At 43.7% G+C, this 14,071-nt stretch overlaps 1 protein-coding gene across 6 annotated transcripts in view; it reads right to left on the bottom strand.

Moving 5' to 3' along the window:
* stum (mechanosensory transduction mediator stumble) overlaps positions 1 to 14,071 on the bottom strand; it is a 211,910-nt gene that overhangs the window by 138,340 nt on the left and 59,499 nt on the right. For all 6 annotated transcript variants that reach the window (XM_073989280.1, XM_073989281.1, XM_073989282.1 and 3 more), the window contains 2 exons: positions 13,525 to 14,048; positions 13,277 to 13,461 (listed from right to left, as the gene is read on the bottom strand). In XM_073989280.1, the coding sequence (XP_073845381.1) occupies positions 13,277 to 13,461; positions 13,525 to 14,048 (709 nt within the window). The remainder of the gene's footprint in view (positions 1 to 13,276; positions 13,462 to 13,524; positions 14,049 to 14,071) is intronic.

The following is a 14,071-nucleotide window of genomic DNA, read 5'->3' as shown; positions in this document are numbered from 1 at the left end:
TGGCTTTCGTAATATTTTGTCCAAACTTAGTTCAGGTTCAAAGATGGATTATATCGGTCCACTCCTTCCGGTACCTCCCCCACAAAAGTTCGAAAATGTTCGGAAAATTTGTGAGGACGATAACTCTTGAAGGGAGTAACCGGTTTGGTCCATACTTTGCACACTATAAAATTTCTACCAGACTTAGATGAGGTTCCAATATGGACTCAATCGGTAAACTCCTTCGAGTACCTCCCACACAAAATTTCGGAAAAGTTCAGTTTAGGACCTGCTCTCGAATCGCCTTAGTTTTTGTTGTAACATCTTGTATTCACTGTCCCCTATACGAAGGTACATGTTTCCTCACGGGCAAATCCATACTTCCTGAAAAGTTGAAAAACAAACCTTATGACACCATGTTTATGGGTGGAAGTGCAAGATAATTCTCGAACGGATATGCCTATTCCGGCCAAAATTTGGCCTTTGTAATATTGTTTCCAAACTTAGTTTAGTTCAAAAAATTCGGAAAAATTGTGCGCACGATAACTCTTGATGGGAGTGACCGATTTGGTCCATACTTTACACATTCTCATAATATCTACCAGATATAGATCAGGTTCGAATATGGACTATATTTGTCCACTCCATCCCGTACCACCCACACAAAATTTTGGATAAGTTCACTTTAAGACCTGCTATTGAATCACTTTGATTTTTGTTGAAGCAACTTACATTCGCTGCCTCAATTACGATGGTAAAAGTTGTTTCGGGGGCAAGTCCATACTTCTTGAGAAAACAGTCCGAAGGGTGTAAAAACCCCCAATGGCACCCATGGTCTATGTCGGTCCATTCCTTCAAGTACCTTTTACGCAAAAATTTTGAACTTTAATCCTAATCAACATTTTTGTCGGTTCATGCGACCAACATTTTGAAACCCCCTAATACATAAGTTTTTTGTAAAAAAAGTGTTTCAATTTGCACAGGCTGAGGGTATATCTCTGTCGGCAAAGCCGACTGATACTTTTTTACTTGTTTCTTATGCAACAAATATTTCAATATTAGGTACAAAACTGTTTGTATGTAAAATTTTTCTGTTTAAAATTCTTTTCAGACAAGTCAATAAAATAGAGAAATGTATACCCACAGCCTCAACCTTTAAAATACCGAAAAATCAGGATGTATCGTTCTATGGGAGCTATAGGAAGGCCTGAACCTAAATCGATACGTTTTAGGTGGAAAGTTGTTTACCCCCAAGGAAGACTTAATAATAAATTGCAGCTTTTTGCGGGATATTGAGGCCACAACCTTCAAAATACCGGAAATCGGGAAGTATCATACTATGGGGGCTATATGAAGACGTGGACCTATACCGGCAAATTTCAGGAGGGAAGTTTTATACCCCCAAGGAAGACTTAATACCAAATTTCAGCCATTTCGGAGGGATATTGAGGCCACAACCTTCAAAATGCCAGAAATCCGGAGGTACCGATCTATCGGGGCTATATGAAGACATGGACCTATACCGACAAATTTCAGGTTGAAAGTTTTATACCCCCAAAGGAAGACTTAATACCAAATTTCAACCATTTCGGAGGGATATTGAGGCCACAACCTTCAACATACCAGAAATCCGGAGGTACCGATCTATCGGGGCTATATGAAGACGTGGACTCATATCGAGAAATTTCAGGTGGCAAGTTTTATACCCCCAACGAAGACTAAATACCAAATTTCAATCATTTCGGTGGGATATTGAGGCTACATCTTTCAAAATACCGAAAATCGGGAGGTACCGTTCTATGGGGGCTATATGAAGACATGGACCTCTACTTAGAAATTTTAGGTGGAAAGTTTTATACTCCCAACGAAGACTTTATACGAAATGTCAGCCATTTAAGTGTGATGTTGAGGCCACTACCTTCAAAATATCGTAAATCGGGAGGTACCGTTCTATGGGGGCTATATGAAGACGTGCACCCATGCGAACAAATTTCAGGTGTAAAGTTTCATACCCCTAACAAAGACTTAATACCACATTTCAGCCATTTAGGAGGGATTTTAAGACAACATATCCTTGTATATCCTAACCATATATGCATTTGCATAGGATTCCGCTGTCTAATCATGAGTACTGTGATTTCGATGTTGATTTCGCTGAAATCAAAAAAATGAGATGACTTCATTTTTTGTATGCAAAATCTTGATAAAATTTGCTTTAAAAATTTCAATTGTATAGCAGATCTTTTAATGGGAGTCTTATGAAGTGTTCTAAAATAAGTATTTTCAAAAGCACAAATAAGATCAGAACTATACCACAGATCAAATTCCAGAAGATGGTATTGAGTGTATACTGTGCGTTAGGATGAGGTAAAGATAACAATAAACGGACTAAGGAATATTAAGGCCGTAGGAGCCGAGAGTTTACTAACCGAGTTGTTCAAGATTGGAAGAATACATACCTGATGATTGGAAGATGAGCATAATACTTCCCGTCCATAAGAGGTGAGGTAAGACTATTTGATAACATTATCGTGGTATGTGTCCGGAATATTGTGTGAACCACTAAAACTCATGATCAATGAATGAATTGAGCTATATCAATGTGGGTTTGGAACTGTCAAATTCACCAGATATTTAACTTGAGGCAAAACCGAAAAACCCGTGTGATATCGACGGACAATGCGTCCACAGAATTCGGACGAACTGTGGAAGCTGAAACCTACTATTTTGAGTTCGGCCGGGCCGAACTTATACTTATACAACTATATGAAGGCGTCGACCTGTAGCCCCAACGAAGACTAAGTACCAAATTTCAGCCATTTCGGTGTGATAATGAGGCTAAAACCTTCAAACTACCGAAAATCGGGTGGTAACGTTCTATGGCGGCTATATCAAAAAGTGAACCGATATAGCCCATTTGCAATACCAAACATCCTAGGAGTAATAGAAACTTCTATACCAAATTACAAATCTCTATCTTAAAAAATGCGAGCTCTATCTTGATTTCAACAGAGGGACCGAAGGTCGTACAGACGGACATGGTTATATCGACTTAGAATTTTACCCTGATGAAGAATATACATACTTTATAGGGTCTCCGATGAATATTTCGATGTGTTATAATCGGAATGACAAATTTAATTATACCCTCCATAGTGGGGTGGAGGGTATAAAAATAAATGATGAAAGTATCACAGGCGGGGTAAAGAGCACGTCAGGAGAGAACTTCAATATCTACTAATCGTTCAACCCCTTGAATAGAAGAACACGATTTCAGGAAACTTGTGACGAATACTTTAAGATGAATTGTGGAGTCGGCTCGTGTGTCCTCTCGGAAGAAGAAAACATAGCTACATCCACAAAGCTATCTGAGAACTGCTGTGTTTTTCCTGCGGAGATACTGAACATAAAGGAAGCCGGTGTTATAGTTCTACAGCAACACACATCAAGTCAAGTGTCACATCAAAGTTTGTGTAAGAATGTAAAGAAGGACACGCTGAGTAGGGGCGACCGTTTAGAGTAGTCCTTACATGGATAGTTCTTCAGGTGATAAGAGATTTGTGGGTAAGGAAGAAGCAGGCAAAATAGCCAGAGGATCAGGATCATCCTCCCAGCTCGAACTCAAAAATGCGTCAGTTGCAACACCAATGGGAATAGTTAAAGGAGTAGCTTCAACTAGTATCTGTCACAAGCAGACATCAGATGGGACAAGAGATAAACATGTCAAATACAAAAATCTACAGGCTACACTGAACATAAAACGCACAATGTTCTTGGTTAGCCAAATTCGACGAAACCTGGCAATGCAATGTTAATCGGTCACTGGGCTCTTGGTAACCATGCAAAATGCCTAAATCTACCTCATTACGACCACTTCCACAGCTGCGGAAACGAAGAAGAGAAGAAAATTGTTGAGCATCTCCTCTGTTCCTGCCCAACGAAGTAACGAAGATTTAATGCTCTAGGACATCTGTTCCTTTATAATCTCGCTTTGATAACTGAATTAGGTCTAGGAGATCTGAGTTTTCTCAATTCATCGGTATGATTTCATTACACGAGTGGCGTGGTTTTCAAAACGATATATTAAATAAACTAATTGAGACTATGAAGGTTATAGCCACCATGTAAGCTCAACAACCAATCTTACCCGAAGTAAGAGCAAATTTCCCATCAGCACATGAACGTGATGAACTTGGTGAACCCATCCTAATTATGGAGTCGGACCATCTGAAATATTGCAAGATTGGAGCTAAAAGTAGTAACCTCTGGACAATGGTTAAATTGTTTATTATTTCAGTCACAATGTCACGTTGACAGATCCGAAGAGATGTGTAAGTTATCTTAAACGACAACTCCTTGAGCTCTCCGAGACTGACATGGCGTACAGAAAAGCATAAAGCAAAGATATCTTCTAGGCGAGAAGGCACTACAACAGTTAACGATTACGATGTTGCAAACGCCACCTGAAACGTTAAATCATCCAAAGCGTTGGGCAAAGGCAGAATCTCCATTGTAATGCTAATATCGCTGATTGAACCCTGAACATCTCACTGAACCTGTTTATGGCCATCTGCATCGTTTCATCGCTTCAGAAGTAACAAAGATACTTGAACCGTAACAAAGACCCTTGGAACCGCTGATTGAGCCTCAACCTATCTGGAAAAAGGGGAGGATGGTCCCGTTACTAAATTCCTGGGGGAGTTTGCCGTTCTCCTACCAGGCGCGTCTTCCCGGGTGGCGGATGGGAAGGGGGTCACTGCAATGTGCGAAAACGAAATCGTCCTAGGGCAACCAAGACGGGGCCGTTTCCGCACATTGTGGGGACTCTGGGGGTCTTTGGACCCCCCGTGGACCAAAAACTGGATCGGGGTAGTCCCCTTAAATAATTAACTAACATGGGTAGAAGAAAAAGAAGGACTAAAGTTACGGTGCAGGGAGTTAATAACCCAGTACCGGCGGCAAGTGTTGGTGTGACCACAAGCCATGTGTCGTCGAGATCAAATGATTGTGATCCGGCTGTTTTAGGTGTGGATGCCTTGGCACCTACAGCTGTACCTGCTACAAGTGCATCAGTTTCTAACCCCAAAGTTGACGACTCGGTTTCTCGTAAGGATCATGATTTGACCAGGGCTGGTGAAAGCCAGTCCAAGGCAGACAGGACTGCAAGTGTGGGCGGGGACGACCCTAAGACGTATCTCAAAAAAACTATCGATGACAGTTTAGAGAGACAGAGTAGGGAACTCCTCGACCAGCTGGAAAGGCTTGTGCCGGAAGAAACCACTGAGGACATGCTCCCGGAGGAACTGCTGCACAATCTTACTCTGACTGACGACGAGCTGGACACCACGGTGATCCCGGCCAAGTCTACACGGGTAGATCGTTGCAGCCCTGACGAAGGGGGTATGAGCCTGGTGACTCAACCGGAGGCAAGTCGTATTCCGACTGGTCCTGTGTCGGCACATGCCGACAAAAAGCTTGAAAGGCAGGAGGCGACGGAAATGATGTCCGACGACGGGGAATCGGTAGATGACCCGAAAGCGGACAGCTGCTCAAAGTTTGCCTCGGCCCGCAAAGCATCGGATGCGAGACACTACAAGCGTGCCGTATCCTATCTCCGCAGGTTTGTAGGGAAAGATGCAAACTTGCATTCGGAGAGGGAGGTCCACCTCATCAAGGGCAAGTTGAAGTTTATGAGGAAGTTCGAAAGAATGTACCCTCGTGAATTTCATCGCGAATTCCCGGTGGAGAGGATCTTCCTCCCGGAAGACGTAGTAGAGAAGGCAAAGCCTGCTACCTCCAGTAAATGTGCTGCGCCAAAATCTTCTTCTTCGAAGCCTATCCCGAACCGAGAGGTAAAGAAAAAGGCTATTGAGAGCACCCCTAAGCCAACAGTCACCCCTAGTGGTGATCGAGCGGTAAAGGACTCTGCCTCAAAGCCCGATTCTGCTCCAAAAGGCAAGGGTGACGCAATCGAAGATGCTGGTCTCAACAGGGAGAGGGCTGGATCAGCTAAGGAAATATCGTCTTCGGGTGGGGAGAACAGCGCCTCGCAGAGTAAATCTGTGAAGCGTGTGCGCTCCTCTGAGGGTCCGCAGCCTTCAGCCAAGAAGACGATGACTTCTCAGCTGATCGAACCATCAACCTCGTATGCAGCGGCCGCTGGGCGTGTGACCAAAGAGAAGCAACTGAGCACGGAGAAGGCCTCCGCCTCTTCTGGAAAAGTTAAATCCAAGGTACGCGGTCAAAGGCGCAATAAGCCATACGGTAGACCAACTGCTGTGACAGACGATGGCCTGCAAATAGCAATCATCGACAGAGCTGATCCAAATGGAAAAATCAGCGACAGTCACTGGTTGCTATTTGAAACTGGTCTTCGGGCTGCGATAGTTTCTGGACCGGAAGATCCGGAAGACCGTCAGCTTGGCAGCGCCTTCTTGCGTAAGGGTGTCAAGGTCATAAACTGCATGAATGAGAGGTCGCGAGACTTTCTCGTTCAGACAGTGAGTGGTCTTGGTGCTCTGTGGGAAGGAGCTGATCTGGCGGCGGTCTCCCTATCGGACATCCCGTCTAGAAAGGTACTCTCAGCGTGGATTCCCCCACCTACGGTAAGCAAGGAAATCCTGCTGAGAATGCTGAGGTTGCAGAATCCCAACCTTGTTACAACAGGCTGGACTGTTATTAGTCTAGTCCCCTGTAGCGAGTTGGGAGGCTTAGTGGCCAGAGTGGCGGTCGACCCCCCTGGGGAGTTATACTTAAGAGAACGTGAGGGAAAGCTGAATTTCGGTTCAGGATGGGTTCGGTTTCGATTGAGCCCACCTCGCGAAAAACAGTAAGGGCAGGGAAGCGGCAAAGGCTGCGCATACTGCAGATTAATCTGCACCATTGCAAGGCCGCTGCCGCTGAACTGCTCTTGTCCCTCACGAACTCTGAAGTAGACATTGTCTTAGTCCAGGAGCCTTATATCTATAAAAATAAGGTTTCTGGACTAAACAATGCCAACTTCGACGTCTTTGCCGCGTCCGAGGGGGACAAGGTAAGGACTTGTATAGTAGGTAAAAAGAGTTTAAATCTAATCTTTTTATCTAATTACAGTAACGGTGACATATGCACGGTCAGGATGGAGCATGGAGGAAGCAAGGCCACGCTGCTGTCATCTATATATATGCCTTTTGAGGCCCCAGACCCACCCAACCAGTGTGTCCGACGTCTGCTTGACGAGATGATGGGTACCTGTAACGTAATCCTGGGTTGCGACGCAAACGCTCACCATTTCCAGTGGGGCAGCAAGGACACCAACAAGAGGGGTGAGTCCATATTCGATTTTATTTTATCTTATAATTTACGGATATGTAATAGGGGTAGTGATCCAACGTTTAAAATTAGGAACAGGGAAGAGGTCATTGACCTAACCCTTTCTAATTTAGATGACTCTGTCCTGAGGAATTGGAGGGTATCTAAAGAATGTTCCTTTTCGGACCATATGCAGATATTCTTTGATGTCTCTCTGGACAGAGGTCGCCAAATTCCTTATAGGAACCCACGAAGGACAAACTGGGACAAATATACGGAACTAACGAACTCGCAACTAACTCCTAATATTAGTACGGAAACAGTTGATGACCTCAATGGAACCGTTAAAAATCTCACTGATGTTCTTCTTCGTTGCCATAAGGAGTCCTGTCCACTAACATATCCTGGGAGGAAATCTCAACCGGTGTGGTGGAGCAAGGAGCTTGGCGAACTTAGGAAAAACACTAGACGACTGTATAACAGGGCGCATGAGACTAAACTCGATATTGATTGGGACTCCTATAAAGTGAGTTTCAATAAATATAAGAGTGAAATCAAGCGGGCAAAGAAAACATCTTGGGTTAACTTCTGTGAGTCGGTAGAAGGAGTTAACGACGCAGCTAGGTTTCGACGACTACTCTCCAAGGACCCCAAATCCATTGGAAGTATCAAGAAACAAGATGGTGCGTGGACAGACTCCGCCACTGAGACTCTTGATCTCCTTGCGGAGACCCACTTCCCAGGCTGCAAGGATGAGGATACTGTCAACAACGAGCGTGACGACTTCCGAGTTCAGGAGCCTTTGGATTTGGTACTCATTGACAGGGTGGTCAACAGAAGTAGAATTAAGTGGGCGGTCAGCACTTTTAAGCCTTATAAGTCTCCTGGGCCGGATGGCATAACGCCGGCGATGCTACAATTTGCATCACCGACCTTATACCAAATCCTGGAGGAGATTTTTAGGGCGTGCTTGACTTTCTCTTTTATACCGGGGCTGTGGAAGGAGGTAAAGGTAACTTACATTCCCAAAGCGGGAAAACCTAGTCACTCTGCACCTAAAGACTACAGACCCATAAGCTTATCATCCTTTCTCCTTAAGACACTCGAAAGACTGATCGACCTGGAGATAAGGAGTCAGGTAGACACCGTCTCTATAAGCAACTCACAGCACGCCTATGTTAAAGGTAAATCTGTTGAGTCTGCCTTGCATGAGGTGGTCGGCTTCATTGAGAAAAACATGGAAGACTCAAACTTTACCTTGGCTGCCTTTCTAGACATAGAAGGAGCTTTTAACAATGTAAAACTTGAGTCCATTAATCTCTCACTGAAGAAAGTTAATGCACCTGAACCCCTAACGTGCTGGATTAATAATATGCTTCAAAGCAGGATTATAAATTCTAGCATTGGGGAGATAAAAATAAGGAAAACAGTGACTAGAGGCACCCCTCAAGGAGGTGTGCTCTCGCCATTACTGTGGCTCCTTGTTATAAACAATATTTTGATGGAGCTGGACAATCAAGGTATCAAAGTTGTTGCTTATGCCGATGACGTGGTACTGCTGATTTCCGGTAAATTTCCGTCAACCATTTCGGAGCTTATGCAAGGAGCACTATCAACTCTATCACGCTGGGCCAAGGCTAATGGCCTTGGGGTTAACCCAACGAAGACGGAACTGGTAATGTTCACAAGGAAGCGTAAGCTCGGCGCCTTTGTTCCACCAACACTGGATGGGGTGCAGCTCCAACTCTCCCCCGAAGCAAAGTACCTTGGCACAATCCTTGACTGTCAATTGCGATGGGATAGGAATGCTGAGGAGCGGGCGAAGAAGGGAATGATTGCACTTTATTCATGTAAGAACTCCATTGGGAAAAGCTGGGGACTAACTCCTTCGATTATACACTGGCTGTATAATACAGTGGTTAGACCCATCCTATCCTATGGTTCTCTCGTTTGGTGGCACTCATTGTTTCAAAAGTCAACATCCACTAAGCTCGATAAGGGCACTGAACGCAATGCTGAACTTAAGACCATTGAGTATCAGCATTAAGTGTCAGGCAACCAGGAGTGCCCTGCGGCTTCATGAACAGGGTCTTTGGCGTGGTCGTACCTATGGGCATGGGTGTATCCTGAATGAATCAGGTATTTTTGTGAACCATTGTGGCAAAATAAGTGACTATATATCACCAGTCTTAAGATTTGACGATATAGAAGTCATTATACCTAGTAGAGACGACTGGAACCGCAGTAACCCCCCTCTGGGCGGTCTGGCTATATATACAGACGGCTCCAAGATGGAGGAAGGTACTGGTGCCGGTGTCTACTGTGAAAGTCTATCACTTGAACGCACATACAGGCTAGACAGCAACTGTAGTGTGTTCCAGGCTGAAATCTTCGCGATTTGGAAGGCGGCGGAATTGATTAAAGATCTGGATGCAGAAATCTTTGAACCGGTGACTATCTATGTGGATAGTCAAGCGGCTCTTAAAGCCATCAAATCCTGTAACATCAAATCCGACGTCGTCCTCAAGTGTAGAGCAGCTCTGGATGCGCTAACTAACGGCTTTCGGCTATGTTGGGTACCTGGACATCGTGACTACCAGGGTAATGAAAAAGCAGATGAATTAGCTAGACGAGGATCACAGTCCGCTGATCTAGCTATCACTGACTCTATCAAACCACCCATCTGTCACTTTTTCCAAAAAGTCGAAGCGTTCTCTGACGAAAGAGCCAGTGAATTGTGGCGCAATGAACCTAGGTGCATTGTGGCAAGATCCATATGGCCGTCTCTGTCAGCCAAAAGAACGAATTCGTTGTTGAACCTGAGCAAAGCGGAAGTGAAGGTAACGACGGGAGTCATCACTGGACACTGCTATGTCAGGGCCTTTACCATTAAATGGGATAGGGATGTTAATGACTACTGCAGACTCTGTGAGGACGAGGAGGAGTCGGAGTCGATCGAACACCTCCTGTGTCGTTGTCCAGCTCTGGCTCGTAGACGACACAGACTAGTGGGTGTTCGTTTTCCGCCGTCTCTAACCTTCTACTCAACTGTGGAACCTACTGTAATCTGCAACATCGTTAAGAATCTAAAGTGGCTGGGACAGCGCAACCTAAACGCGTAACGTCTTTGTCTTTTCGATTATTCTGCCTACCTCGTCTTCTTATCTGTTTCCTAGCTCTTTTAATACTTCTTATTCCTATTTATCTATCCATCCTATTAATTCAATTCTATCTCTCTTATCTATTTTTATTTCTCTCCACCTTTTCTAAAGGATGATCACAATGGACCATAAGGTCTCCGAGTGGCGCAGTCACATTTAGTGGCTGCACATCCTCTAACCTAACCTAACCTAACCTACTAAATCCAGGCCAGAATTCCAACAATGGTGAATCGTACGCACATCTTTTGTAACCCGTAATAAAGACCCTTGAGGTTTTACTCCTCCCCAAAGTAAGAAATTGCCATATAGTTGGCGATAATCAGCATGAATATCGCAAGGAACACAGTGCAACAACAAGAGCACTTCACGGCATCTCTACACATATCAGTCGACAACTTAACGAGAACTGTCCGTGCAAAAAAAAACATTGTTGGTGGCACACCGCTAACGAACCATTGGATAACAATCAATTGTGAAATTCAGGAAAAAAGAGTCAAATATTCGAAAAGTGAAATAGGGAGTTGCCCAAGGCGAAGTGATATCTACTTAACTGTTTAAGTTTCTTACATTCTACCCCCACAACACGGCATAGAGATCGTTATGTATGCGGATGATTGTAGGATCTTGACGACGGCTAAATGCCAATTTAAACGATTACTTACTTTGATAGCCTTCATCCGCGTGAGGAATATGCGGTCACACTGAGGTGAAGGTACCGCTGAATAGCCACGTCGATGGTAGATTTATCCCCACCACATTCTTGGGGTCAGATTTCACAGAATATTTAAGTCGTTTGTGCATGCCACTATTGTAAATATTTTCACCAGAAATTTGCTATAGAAGACTTAATTTTGTTCCAGTTATGGCCTTAAGAGGCCTTCTGTAGCTTATAATAGACTTCAAGAAGTCTTCTATTATCTACAGAACACCTCAAGATGTCTTCTCTTGTATACTGATGACCTGAACATGTCTTCTCTTGTATACCGATGACCTGAACAGGTCTTTGATTCTTTATAGAATACTTCAAGAGGTCCTCAGTTGTCTATAGAAGACTTCAAAACATTTTCTGAGGTCCATAGATGATTTCAAGAGGTCCCCTATTATCTATACCAGATTTCAAGAGGTCTTCTCATGTATATAGATGACCTGAAGAGGTTTTCGATTTTTTTGTAGAATACTTCAAGAGGTCCTCAGTTGTCTATAGAAGATTTCAAAACATTTTCTGAGGTCCATAGAAGATTTCAACAGGTCCTCTATTATCTACACCAGATTTCAAGAGGTCTTCTCTTGCATGTAGATGACCTGGTGAAGTCTTCGTATTGCAAATATTTTCAAGAGGCCCTCTGTTGCCTTTAAAAGGCCTTAAGAGGCCTTCTGTGTTGTTGTCTATAGAAGATTTCAAAACATTTTCTGAGGTCCATAGAAAATTTCAAGAGGTCCTTTATTATCTACACCAGATTTCAAGAGGTCTTCTCTTGCATATAGATGACCTGGCGAAGTCTTCGTATTGCAAATATTTTCACCAGAAATTGTCTATAGAGGCCCTCTGTTGCCTTTAAAAGGCCGTAAGAGGCCTTCTGTGGCTTATAATGTACCTCAAGAAGTCTTCTTTTGCCTTCAGACCACCTCAAGAGGTCTTCTATTGTATATAGATGACCTAAAGAGGTCTTAGATTTTCTATAGAATACTGCAAGAGGTCCTCAGTTGTCTATAGCAGACTTTAAAACATTTTCTGAGGTCCATAGAAGATTTAAAGAGGTCCTCTATTATCTACAACAGTTTTCAAGAGGTCTTCTCTTGTACATATATGACCTGAGGAAGTCTTCTGTTGCCTTTGTAGAGATGTTGCCTTTAAAAGATCTCAAGATGTCTTCTGTTGTGATGACCTGACGAGGTCTCCGATTGAATAAGATGTCTTCAGTTGTCTATAGAATACTTCAAGAAGTTACCTTTCGTCTATAGAAAACTTCAAAACGTTTTCTGATGTCCATATATGAATTTAAGGCCTCAAAAGGTCTTCTTTGTCTACGGAAGATTTCAAGAGATCCTCTGTTGTCTACACCAGACCTGAAGAAGACTTCGATTGTCTATAGAAGACTTCAAGGGGTCTTCAGTTGTCTATAGGAGGCTTCCTGATGTCTTCTATAGACAACAGAAGACCTCAAAAGGTTTATGTTGTCTATAAAAGACCTCAGGATGCATCCTGTTGTATAAAGTAGACCACAAGAGGTCTTCTGTTGTCTATAAAAGGCCTCAAAAGGTCTACAGAGGTCTTTCGTTGCCTACAGATGATCTCAAGACGTCTTTTGTGACCTCAAGTGACTGTCAATCGAAAACTTTAAGTTGTGTTTAGGAGGTATTATCTTTCCTATAGAAGGTATTAAGAGGTATTCTGATGGCTGTTATCTGTAGAAGATCACAATAGGTCTTCGATTGTCTATAGAAGACATCAGGAAACCTTCTATAGACAACTGAAGACCCCTTGAAGTCTTCTATAGACAAGAGGTCTTCTGTTTCCTTAAAAAAATCTCAAAAAGTCTTCTGTTGCCTATAGAACACCTCAAGGGGTCATTTGTTTTATATAGATGACCTGAAGAGATCTTCGATGTCTAAAGAAGACTTGCCACGTTATAGGGTTTCATAATATGATGGCGCCCAATTTGATGCCTTTCAAAGATTCCAAAATACCAGCATTTCTTTTAAATCGATTGACAATTGGTTCGGTTATAGAATTCTTCTTCATGGAATTGCGGAAAATTGGCTTACCAGAATTTTTCTTCTGGTAGGGCTTACTAAATTCCAAAATTACCCTACATTATTCTTTTATCTTAAATCCTAGCACTTACCCCTTTCCACTGCCACCATGGGAACCACCCTGGCCATCTGGAGATCTTCGCTTGGCTTGCGTTTCAAAGTCATCATCCGCTGCACTGTCAGCACCACCATCACTTGTTGGCTTTTTCATGGCACCCGCATCCATGGCGGAGGACATCAGTTTGGCATCCGCCTCACCAGAAATCACATCGTAACTCTGCAAATTTGCACTTTCACATTCAACTTCTGGCATTACAGAAATAGCACTTCGTTCACTAACCCTTTCCGATGTTCCTGCTGCTGTGGCAGCTGCCGCTGTAGAGGCTGTAGAAATATCAGCATGGTGTGAAGACGAGTCAGCACTGCCAACACCACCGCCCGACATTGTGGTGGGTGTCATCTGTGAACCATCAGCATTTAGTACGGAAACTGAAGCTTCTATGGGTTGCGTGGGAGGCATTGGTGATTTTTGTCCTCCTCCTCCTCCGCCTGGGGCATTGGGATCTTCTGCTGTACCCAAACGTGATACAGATTCTCCAGTTGCCTTGGCACCTGCAGGTTTCTTTTCCACCACTGTTGTAATGCTGGGCGTGGGTGAGGCTCCACTATCCGACGTCAGGCCCATATCTTGTTCAAAGCTCTTCAAATCACTGAGATTCTCGTGGATGGTCTTTTGAATTTCCTCTGTGGCCTCGGTGACGGTTTTTTGGATATTCTCCAGAGTTTTTTGTGATTTTTCAAGTATGGCAGCAGCCGGTAGTGGAGCCCCTGTTTCATCCACCAGCTGTTTGGTGGGCGATGGGGCTGCAAGAAATGTCAGGGATTTA

Source organism: Musca autumnalis, unplaced genomic scaffold (genome assembly GCF_047663935.1).
Source record: "Musca autumnalis isolate F117 unplaced genomic scaffold, ASM4766393v1 scaffold_5, whole genome shotgun sequence".
Classification (NCBI taxonomy): Eukaryota; Metazoa; Arthropoda; class Insecta; order Diptera; family Muscidae; genus Musca; species Musca autumnalis.
This window is presented reverse-complemented; position numbering and strand designations above follow the sequence as displayed.